This window comes from Cyprinodon variegatus, unplaced genomic scaffold (assembly GCF_000732505.1).
Source record: "Cyprinodon variegatus isolate N-32 unplaced genomic scaffold, C_variegatus-1.0 Scaffold222, whole genome shotgun sequence".
Taxonomy (NCBI): Eukaryota; Metazoa; Chordata; class Actinopteri; order Cyprinodontiformes; family Cyprinodontidae; genus Cyprinodon; species Cyprinodon variegatus.
Window position 1 is genome coordinate 665,479 of NW_015150675.1, and position 11,172 is coordinate 676,650.

Below are 11,172 nucleotides of genomic sequence, written 5' to 3' on the forward strand. Positions count from 1 at the left end.
CTCATGAATTTAAATGGGAAAATGTTTCCAGATTGAAGGGACCTAACTAAAATATACCTTTTCTACTCTTAGAAATTATAGCAAGCACTACTTGAGAGTGAAGTGCTTTGTGAGAAACATGAGGAATAAGCAGTTCTCCAATATAAGACTAAGCTTGGTTATTTGGGACTTTGTGTGTGAAAAGTAATAATTAAAATTCTAATCTGGATTTTATAGGAAGCCAATGAGGAGAAGCTATTACAGAAGACATATCAGCTCTTTTAATATTCATCAGAACTCTAACTGTAGCATTAAGGGTCAGTTGGAGGCTTTTAACTACAGCCTGTGGACTTCCTGATAGTAAAGAATTACTACAGTCCAACCTTGAAGTAAGAAAGACCAATTCTTCTTTGTTAGCCCTGGATATTTCTAATTTTCAGAACTACCCAATATTTCGAAGATGAAAGAACACAATTCTAGAAACCTGTTTAATATGGGATATACATGGCAGGTCCTAATAATAGAAAAGATTTTGTAGGTTATTATCAAAGGCCATTGTAATGGCATCCAGATGAAGAGAAATACTAAGCAGCTTCTTCATCAAAGGCTCTGCTCCAAATTCAATAGCTTCTGTCTGCATTAAAGTGTGGAAAATGTAAAGTTATTCAAGTAATTGAGACATTTTACTATTCTATTTAAGATGGATATAATATGACAGGCTTTCACAATGTGGGGCCTTTTGATGTGGCTGCTTCTTCTCTCATATAGGTAATGCACAAGAAAAGTAGAAAATTACCTTTACAGACAAACTACAAATAAAATCTGTTTGTTACACAATTCAAGTTTATATCCTTAAATTATAATTTTTTTTTCTCACAAATTCCTTTTTCAATGTAAATAAAATACCATTATATTGATTTCACAAACCTTTATTTGGTTAAATAGCAAAAACATTATCTTAGGACATTATCTCCACAGCAGCCTCCTAATTATTACAGTAAAGATGAGTGAGATGCAAGTATGCAACTACAGACAGGTACAGTTATGACCAAAATTAGCCATAGCCCAGACAGTAAACATCCCATTTAACAAAATTTCATCTGAAAGTTCAAATAACATCTTGGAACCAGTTTGCAACATGTGAAGGGAGCTTAGGTTAAGGGTGATAGCAAGGAGGCATTCTAATGTCCATGACTAGGAGCTAATCACCAAAGGTAAATCAACATACCAGATGACATATGTTAACAACTGGTAAGCAGGTATCAGCAGGTTTAAAAGTTCAAAGAAAACATGGTTTATGTTACTAGGAAGGGTAAGAAATGGGTTGAACAGATATTTTAAACATTAGTATTATATTCTAAATATTCTCTGTTTAAATTGTATTTTTGGAAAAAAAAATGTCATGCCCGAACAGAAAGAAACTTAGAAAATGTTTTTCGTTTAAAAATGCCAGTGGCATAAATATATTTGGTCCAAACTGTAGCTGCCCTGCTACTCTAGACAGATCAAATAATCATCCCTGGATGTCTGAGACAGAACGTTGCCATCATTGCTCATGTCTGATGTTGTCGATCTGGGTGGCATCTTAGCTGCTGCAGCAAACATTGAAGAGGTAACTCAAGCTGCTTCTGGGACTGCTGATGGGGTAGCTGATGGGGGTGCTCTTTCACTTGGAGAAACCACTATAACTCGCTGTTGAGAATCAATTACGGAGTTTGAAAAATAGGTTAAAAGAAAACTATGTAAAACTTACTGCAACTTTTTAGAATGACTTACTTTTTGAAATGTTGATAGACTGAATGGCGCTAGTCAGTCTGTGCTCCTCTCCTTCCAGCAGCTTCCTGTAGGTGGCGATCTCAATGTCCAAAGCGACTTTGACATTCATCAGATCCTGGTACTCTCTGATGTGACGGGCCATGTCATGCTTGGCTCTCTGCAGTGCCACTTCCAGTTCCTTAATGCGCTCCTTGGCATCTTTCACAGCCAGCTCACCACGCTCCTCAGCCTCAGTAATCTGTTCCTCCAGGTTTTTGCACTAAAAAAAGAATTAATCACATAACACTGTCAGCACAACTGGGTTAGGTATAGACTTGGTATAAACACATATATTAGAAAACGGCTTTCCATACCTGCCCCTTGATTGCATCAATCTCGGATGTCAGTCTGTGGATCATGCGGTTAAGTTCTGCAATCTCTGTTTTGGTAGCTCGTAAATCATCTCCATATCTGTTGGCGGAGGTCTGCATCTCTTCATACTAAATCAGCAACAAAAAAAGGAAGATCCTACGAACCAATGCAGCTGTAGCGGAATGTGCTAAGCATTAGATACTCTTTGAGGTACTGATTACCTTGGTTTTGTACCATTGCTCTGCTTCAGCACGTGTGCGGTTGGCAATATCCTCATACTGTGCCCTGGCCTCAGCCACAACCGCATCCAAGTCTAGATTGCGACTGTTGTCCATCTCCACAACGACTGCAGTGTCCTTGATCTGGCTCTGGAGCTCACGCAGTTCCTGAAGTAGATTAAACAATATGCAATACTTGTTTGCACTCTTCTTTATTCTTATATGTGGCAGCTAGTATTTGTTTTTTCAGCATTCTTCTTACTACCATATCTAAGCTCCTCTACTGTATAATCAAAATGAAACTTTGACATATGTAGACACCTTTTAGCTGAATGAATATATATAGAACCTTTATTTTGTTGTCCCCCCATATGTTTCATATTTAGTTATCCCTTCATATTTGTTTGTTTTTGTCAATTTAAAGCTGAGACTATCAGAGATTCTGGCCCATACCAGTCTTGTAACAGGGAGTGCCGCAAAGTCGGCGGAGAGTCCAGAGAGCTAAAGATCATACACGCAAGACTGAGGTGCAGCTTTATATAATCTCGATTTCAAGTTAATCTTTAGCAAGTTAGCAGCGCACCCACTATCAGACACAATCAAATAATTTGCAATCAAATGTGTCATTAAAAATGCCAGCGTTCATTGCTATTTTATATTCCTCAAAGATGAGGACTATTATTGTGTATTAACCTACACAATTCATTACCCCCACTTTTTATGATGCTACATAAGGCAAGGCAAGGCAAGTACTTTATATCACTTAAACAATCAAATAGAATGAAAATAAAAGCAGAATTAAAGCAAGTTAAGATAAAAACCTGACAAAAGCAACTAGTAAAGAAAATAAAAACACTTGGACAACAAACTTAAATGAATAATACCTCAGTTTAGGGGTCAGCAGTCAAAGACTGTTCAAATCTAATTAGTTTTTAACTTTGACTTTACAGTCTTCTCAGATTTTGTTCCAAATAATTTGAGCAAAGGAACCAAATTCTGCTTCTCCATGTTCAGTTATAGTTTTGGGTGTACAGAGTAGGCCTGAACCAGATCAACTGTGCTGACATACTCGAATCTCCAATTTCAAATTAAAAATATGGTTGAAAAACCTCAAGCAGAATGCTTTATGACTGAAAGGGGATGGGCTGTGAAGTACCAATTGCATTTAAAGAGACCCCACCTAAACGAGTTGCTGTCAGACCCCCCCTTTAGTAATACATGCACTTGAGGGGTTGCAAATATGAAGTATTCAGATTACAGTTCCGCTTTACATAGACAAGAATGCAAATTTTTAAATGGTAGAATAAAGGATTTAAAAGCATGATATGTCTCCTTTAAAGCACAATAGATAGCACAGGGTTGAGGTGAAGGTGCACTAGAGAAGCAGCAATTTCACCCAGCAAGCGAGAAACAAGCTCAAAAACCAAGCATTTTAATAAAATACACCACATAATCTGACAGGATTTACTGTTAAACAATCATGAAAAGAGTGCTAAGAATAAACAAGTTAACACAAACAAGCCAGGGTTTTTCATACCTCCTCATAGATCGATCTGAGGAAGTCAATCTCATCTGTCAGACTCTCCATCTTGGCCTCTAACTCAGCCCTATTCATGTAGGCCTCATCCACATCCTGGAAGAAACAGGGTTTATAGGAGGTGATGTTGGCTTCTGATGTGGAAAATAGTGCAAATGATGATTGATTTAAGCCTGCTTTACAGAGAACAAGCATTACCTTCTTGATAACGACAAAGTCATTCTCACAATCTGTGCGTTTGTTGATTTCTTCTTCATATCTGAGACAGGACAACAAGTTATGAAATATCTTTGAACAATAAACAAAAACCTCCCCTCATTATTTCTTATAGTAACTCACTTTCCCTTGAAGTCCTCCACCAGGCCCTGCATGTTGTGCAGTTCCCCCTCCAGCTTATTCTTTTCACTACCCAGGCTGTCCAGCTGTTTGCGTAGGTTGCCTATGTAGGCCTCGAACATTGCATCAATGTTGGAGTGAATGATAGTCTGTTCCTGGAGCAAATTCCATTTGGTTTCTAGCATTTTGTTCTCTTGTTCCAGAAAACGAACCTAGTGTGAAGAGAAAGGGGAAAAAAAATCAGTCAGCCTTAAGATATTCAAATCACCTTTCTACAAGAATGGCTAATGAATACAGACATTTTTTTTTCTTATTGTTTGATTCATTTTTCTTTCTCATGAAATGGAAATTTTGAGAAGCGTTGTTTAAATTAAGATGTTACCTAAACAAGGCTTTTACCAGATCTAGATCAATTAACGCTATGTTAATGTCGTTTTTATTAGTATAACCTCTCACTGGTGATGTCCTAGTTTCAGTCATATCATTTGATTTGGATCCCATGATCAGGACAGCATTGAAGTCTCTGAACCTGAACTGCTGAAGATTTTCTCAATGAGTCACACCACTTTGGGGCAAAAGCATCTAAGTCTAAAAACAAAAAGAGTAATACTTCCGGCTTAAATTCTTGGCTTGGACTTTAAGGCAATCACAATAATTTAAAAAATCTATTAATCTCAGTATCTATTTTCCATCCTTTGTAAAGACATTTATAGTAAGAGAGACTGTAATGACTAATGCAGCTCCTTTTTATGTGTGTTATTTTACCTGCTCACGTGTCATCAGGTGGTTGAATGAAAAGTAATGATTGTTAGCTTGGATGAAAACCTGGTCAGTGATTTGTACTACCTTTTAAAGCACTAGGTTTATGAAACAGGAAAACTTGTGCCTTTATATTTTTCATCAGATTCACACAAAAATTATTAATGTGAACTAATTATTGGAAATCATCTTAAAAAAAAACAGCCTTGTGGTTTAGTGAACTGCTTTGCATGAGATGTCATCTGAAGAAAGCTACAAAACCTTTTGCTTCCATTCGTAGTACTCAATTTATCACAGGGAAAAATTAGACTGATTAATATGACCTTTTTCACATTTCTGTGTATCTCTAAAAAATAAAAAATAAAGCTATGCCTTTTTCAGTGCAATGTTGTCACTGTATTTGAGTACCCTTTTTAAAATTGGTCAATACTGCTTGGTGTGAGGGATTGCCTTCGAGTCAGTGAGTTGATGCAATCATCTGGTTTTCCGTAGATAGAAACTTTGAATCAATTTGACTTTATGATCTGGTGGAATTGTCTCTGTAAATTGCCTTAAGGTGACATGTGTTTTAAATTGGCACTATATAGATAAACTGAAGTGAATTGAAATTAATTTAATAAAAGACACAAGGGAAATTGCTCAAACCCTTAATTTTTACAGAAATAGACACACAATCAGTTTTCCGTTCATCAAAAGTGAATTATACAAATCAGTGATTGGATGAAATCAGGTGGGTTTCTTTAGACAGAAAACATTCAGCTCACATTTTAACAACTAAACAACTAAAATAGACAGCTTCTAAAAAAATAAACTACAAATCAAAACTATAGAAAAGTGGGTATTTAAAAAAAGCAGAGATAAAGTTAGAAGTCAAATTAACCTTTCTACAGGTTCTCAAAAGGGTTGTAAAAAGGAGTGGCAAAGTTTTGTTTTCTGCATAAATATGACACATTTAATGGCACAATATAGATTTGATAAGAGAAGATCAAAAAAAAGGTGGAGACAGGGTGACTGAAAGTGTGATAATCTAGCTGTAGAGCTAGTTTTTCTATTCGGTGTAGTGAAGGAGTAATAGTGAAAGGACATTGCATTTTTAATGAGTTACAATAATGATGAGTTAACTTGAGTAAATGCAGACAATAAAGTTATTTAGAAAGATAACACAGACTATGGATAAAGTTTATTTGTATTTATCTATGTTTGGTCATAGTCTCAGAAAAGGGAATATTGATACCTTGCCAGTGAGCAGCTTTTCACCAGTAACCTGAACTCAGAGTGTAGATTCTCTCTCTTAAACAAAGGAACAACTTGCCTCCCTTTTCAAGTGTCAAAGCTAATCACCAAGGTCACCTGTGAATTAAAAATCACCTGTAACCTAGTGGCCCTAGGGGTGGAAATTTGTTGCTGTCTCTGCCAAAATGAGCATGTTTTGAATTTTGAAAATGGAGAGCAACAATTGAAAAGATTTGTAACTTGTTTAACAATACTGCTTTGTAATGCTGAAGTAACATGTGAATCTTTGCTTATTTCTGGACTGGACTATTCTTAAATTGCTCCTTTATTCTCACAATAGAGATTTGTAGTATTTCCCGAGGTACAGAAAGACTTTTAATGATCAACAGACTTCTAGTTAAAAAAGACAAACATTAATTTGAAATGAAAGGGTTCATTTTTCTCTTCAAAACAGAGCCACCCATCGAGCATAACATAGCATAACATAAAAAAGTACTAATGGATCAATGCTTTCATGTTCTTTTTGTTTGCCTGTTTCTGTCTTCTGAACCCCCATTAGGCCTCTGCAGAAGGCCACTCACTCTGAGCCTGGTTCTGCTGAAGCTTTCTTCCTGTAAAAATCAAGTTTTTCCACTCTGCTGTTGTTGCATGACTGCTTGGTGGCAAAAACTTAATGCATTTAGTTACTAAAAGAGATGGTAATGCAATTTCCTAATATGTACTGTACAGATGTGTGCACCGGTTGGAGTGTTTGCGAGTGTAAGTGGGTGTGTGAATGTAGCAGGAGGAAGTGCTGGCCAAATTCAAGGAAAAACTCATATAATCAGAATGAAATGAAATGAAACAAACATGTGTTTGCAATCCACAGTTGCATAACATTGACAGAGCTATAAAACATATTTTACACACTTCAACTGAACCGTGAACTACACTTTAATAATTCCTCTAGTCTCTTACCTTGTCAATGAAAGAGGCAAAGCGGTTGTTAAGGCCCTTGATCTGATCTTTCTCATTGGTGCGAACGGCTTGAATTGTTGGGTCAATCTGGTAATTCATGGGGACCAGCAGGCTCTTGTTTACAGTGACGGCAGTGATAGGGGCTTGACTCATCTCACCTCTTCCCGAGTACATAGATATGCCATGTGCTCTAGTACTACCCATTCCCACACTGCTAAAGCTGGACATGCGGGGAGCGAAGACTCCAGATGAGTAAGAGCTGCTGCTAAAGTTCCTTAAGGGAGCAGAGCTGCTGACGGAAGTGATTCTGGTCCTGGTAGACATTCTGAAGGCTTTTGCTGAAAAAAAATAAAATTAGAATATCAGAGTGAATTGATAAAGATAGGCAGAGAAGCTGGTCCGTTGAGGGCAGAGACCAAAGTTAGAAAGGCAGAGATGTTCTGCAGAGTGGTTTTAAACCCTTCCTCTGCTGTGGGAGGGAACTTAGTCATACCTTTGGACCTCTGGACTTTCCAATCAGACATGCAATTAGCTCCTCTTTGTACAGATTTCCCAAACTGAAACAAAAATTTTGTTGTAGAATTATGAACTGTGATATGTCATTCCCTTTATTTGTATCCTCTGAACATACTTTATGTTAGGAGGATCAGGTTAAGATGCTGGAAAAAATGTAGAGTTTCAGATGTATTGTATAGTACTCAAAATAACTTTTTAATTTAATCTCTACATTTTAACTCCAATATCTCTGCTTTCTACTTTGTACTTTCTTTCCTTATTTCTATACAAATTGTTAACGACATATAACACCCACAACAAAACAAAGGAAAATCAAAAATGCAAGATAATCTGTCCAGGTAGAGCACAGTTAGTTTGCATAAAGTTACTGAAAGGAACATGGATGATGACAAGCGGCTGGGAAGCATTGCAGAAAATGGATTCGACTCTGGGATGGAAGACAATCTCATTCCATTCGTTTAATTAGATTTTAAATAGAAATGTTGATTATATTACAAGTTCTAATCGAAATGCCATCTTCTTGTTTTAAGAAGTATTCAACATCTTATGTCCGACTTCTGTTGTGTTAAAGCTACTGTATTCTATGATGCCTGAAACTTTATGTAGAACAGAATTAGATGTCATTTTCATGTTCTCTTTACCACCTCAGTGAACAAAAGAAGATTATTAACAGATTTTATGTGCATATAACTTCTTAACAGTTTTAACAGTATTTTTAAGACGAAAAATATTTTAATTTTGTACATGAGTACAATGTAGAATCAGTACTGTTTTTTTTTTTTATTTCACTTAAGAATTATGTTTCAATTATACTTTTACTTTTTTCCGTATCTGTGCTTTTATTCAAGAAAATTATATATTTTGACTACATCCTTATTTTACTTATTTTCTTATTTTTACATGCTATATTTGTCATTCAAATTATTTTTTATTTAATCTAAACATGTGCAAACCCAGTGTGTCATTTTACCCCTAAATGTCAGCTTACTTAGATTTAGTCAAACTTTATTGTCATTTTTAATACACGTTACTGCCATTAGATTTTATAAATGGATTGACTTATCTTGTACTTTTATTTAACATAGTTTAGTTTAAACAATTTGTCTTTAAAATGTGTTAAATCAACAATAAAAACTGCATACTAAATTTATCTTGATGGTCTTTTTCTGATTTTAAAATTTTAATTTAGCAGAGAGGAAAAGAAACGATCACTTAAGTAAAGCCCAATATTTCAAGTTGAGATAATCAGGAAAGAGCAATTGCTAATTGATCTCGATTTGGCATCATTCTAACTTTAGATAGCGACATCAATAATTTTTTTTCAGACTATATTTTAATCTGAGACAGAATTACAGGAATGTTTCTGATTGGTGGGAGAAGGACATGTGACAGTTAAGCTTCACTGACATATGTTTGCTTTTGGTTAATTCTCTACAAGAAGAGTAAGCATAACTAGAATCAGCTTTAATGACCAGACGTTGTTAGTGTGCACAACAAAGTTTGGTTTTCCATCACTCACATTATAAGGAACAGTCCAAAACAACAACCAAACTTTGTAAAAATCTTGCTAAGAAGTGTTTTTTTCATCCTCATCAGAGTGACAAAGATGTCATTTTCTATACCCTAGAACAGTGGTGTCACACTCCAGACCTCGAGATCTACTACCCTGAAACTTTGAGGTACATCTCTCCTCCAACAAACCTGAATCAAATCTGTGGCTCTGTACAGAGCCTTTGTCAAACCTGACAGCATGCTAAGGAGATAATCATTTGATTCAATTGTGTTGGATCAGGGATGTACCTAAAAGATGGGTATTTGATCTTGAGGCCTGAAGATGCAGACCATTGTCCTAGAATTAACCCTTTGGTAAGCCATGTTCGATGTTCTCAATAAATTTGCCTTATATAGGCTAAAGAGATCCAGTGGCTTCCTCTTTGACTGTCAGCCCCTCAGCACTACTATATGATCAACAAGCTCTTTAGCTACCTTAGCTACATGTGGTGTATTTATACTGTAGCACATAAAGATCCTGCTAAAGTTAATAAAGGTCTTGGACTACACAGAAGTTGAGTTCTGTTTCTTTAGAAATCAGCAATTATCTCTCTTGAGTTAGTGGTTTGCCATGCCAAGACATTTGGAAAGAAGCACACAGAAAAAGTGCGATGTACAAACCCATGCATACATTTCTTAACCTACACTCAAACATCCCAATTGTTGTGGAACTGACGCCAGACTCATGTGCATTGTTGCATGCCTTTTGCCCAAAAGGTTCCCACCATGTTTCCAAGTAAACCTAGTAACAACGCTGTAAGACATTTGTTACCAGACATTACGGACGTTTCAGAAACCACCTCAGTTTCAATGCTGTTAGACATTCACAGGAATACTTTGTCAACAAAAAAAAACAACTAAGCAATTCACTGAATTACCTCAGCAACTCACTAAAGAAACCTGCTGAGAAAAAAAATGATTACTAAGCATATGTTAAGAAAACCGGTTTGGAGGGTTAGTGAGAGATAAAAATGTTGTATTGGGCTAATTCTAAAAGTGGACAAAATTCTTGAGGACCAATTCACTACTTTATTGTTGTTAAATAAATATAAAAGAATGAGAACATTCAAGCTTACAGAAGCCCATTGCACATGTTCAATTGTTTCATTAATGAATAGAAGAGTAGAATAGATAATCACTTTATTGTCCCACGTTTTGGAAATTGTGGTGTTTCAGTAGTAAAAAAGATTATTGCAAAAGTGGTCTTACAAATGTGGACCTTAAAAAGGTCTATAACATAACAGAATAGGTGATAGGTAATAGTTAATAAAATAAACAAAGGAAATTATGTACTGTTCAGTGTTTTTACATTAGAAATACTGTAGCTGGGGAATAAATAATCAACATACAGCTGTGGAAATTTTTACAGTAAGAGTTAAGTGAAAAAATGGCAGCAGCACCAGAGATGTGCAGAAATGACAGCCGCATGTTATATAATTGACCAAGACAGGAACTGTGCAAACATCAGCATGAATGTAACAACTTATTGTGGTTGTTGGGAACAGTGATGGTTATGGAGTCTTACAGCTGCTGGGAGGAAGGATCTGTGATGACCCTCAGTGGAGCATTTGTAGGGTGCAGCTGTCTCTCTCTGATGGAGCTTTTAAGTTCAGCAACAGTTTTATGCAAGGGATGGGAGACATTATCTAACAGATGTGTAATTTTAGCTAGGGTCCATAGGGAATCCAACCACAGAGTTGGCCCACCTGATGAGCCTACCCAGTTCTCTCAGCTATATAGATAAGGCACTGCTCCAACAGACAGCTCCATAGAAGATGTCTGATGCAACAACAGAGTGAAAGAAGGTCTTCAAGAGTGCCCCCTGCATTACAAAAAACCTCAGCCTTCTCGGCAGAGGAGTCTGCTCTCAGAGTCTGCTCTGACCCTTCTTGTAGAGAGCCTCAGTGTTGTGATCCTGTCCAGTTTGTTGTTCAGGTCAATAGGCCTACCCATTTACTG

General features: G+C 36.4%; 1 protein-coding gene across 1 annotated transcript; it reads right to left on the reverse strand.

Annotated features, from left to right (window-relative positions):
* Positions 1–946: 946 nt before the first annotated feature.
* LOC107088571 (keratin, type II cytoskeletal 8-like) lies at positions 947–7,522 on the reverse strand. Its single transcript, XM_015380834.1, has 8 exons — positions 7,147–7,522; positions 4,201–4,409; positions 4,060–4,120; positions 3,862–3,957; positions 2,328–2,492; positions 2,109–2,234; positions 1,756–2,014; positions 947–1,671 (listed from the first exon to the last, which is right to left on the reverse strand). Exons 1-8 carry the CDS (start codon positions 7,468–7,470, stop codon positions 1,646–1,648), a joined length of 1,266 nt encoding a protein of 421 aa, XP_015236320.1. The 5' UTR covers positions 7,471–7,522; the 3' UTR covers positions 947–1,645.
* Between the last annotated feature and the right edge of the window lie 3,650 nt (positions 7,523–11,172).

Coding starts and splice junctions, on each gene's coding strand:
- LOC107088571 (XM_015380834.1), bottom strand. CDS start 7,470: ATGTCTACCAGGACCAGAATCACTTCCGTCAGCAGCTCTGCTCCCTTA. Junction 4,410..7,146: donor TTGCCTCTTTCATTGACAAG/GTAAGAGACTAG, acceptor TCTTCACACTAG/GTTCGTTTTCTGGAACAAGA. Junction 3,958..4,059: donor ACTTTGTCGTTATCAAGAAG/GTAATGCTTGTT, acceptor TGTTTCTTCCAG/GATGTGGATGAGGCCTACAT.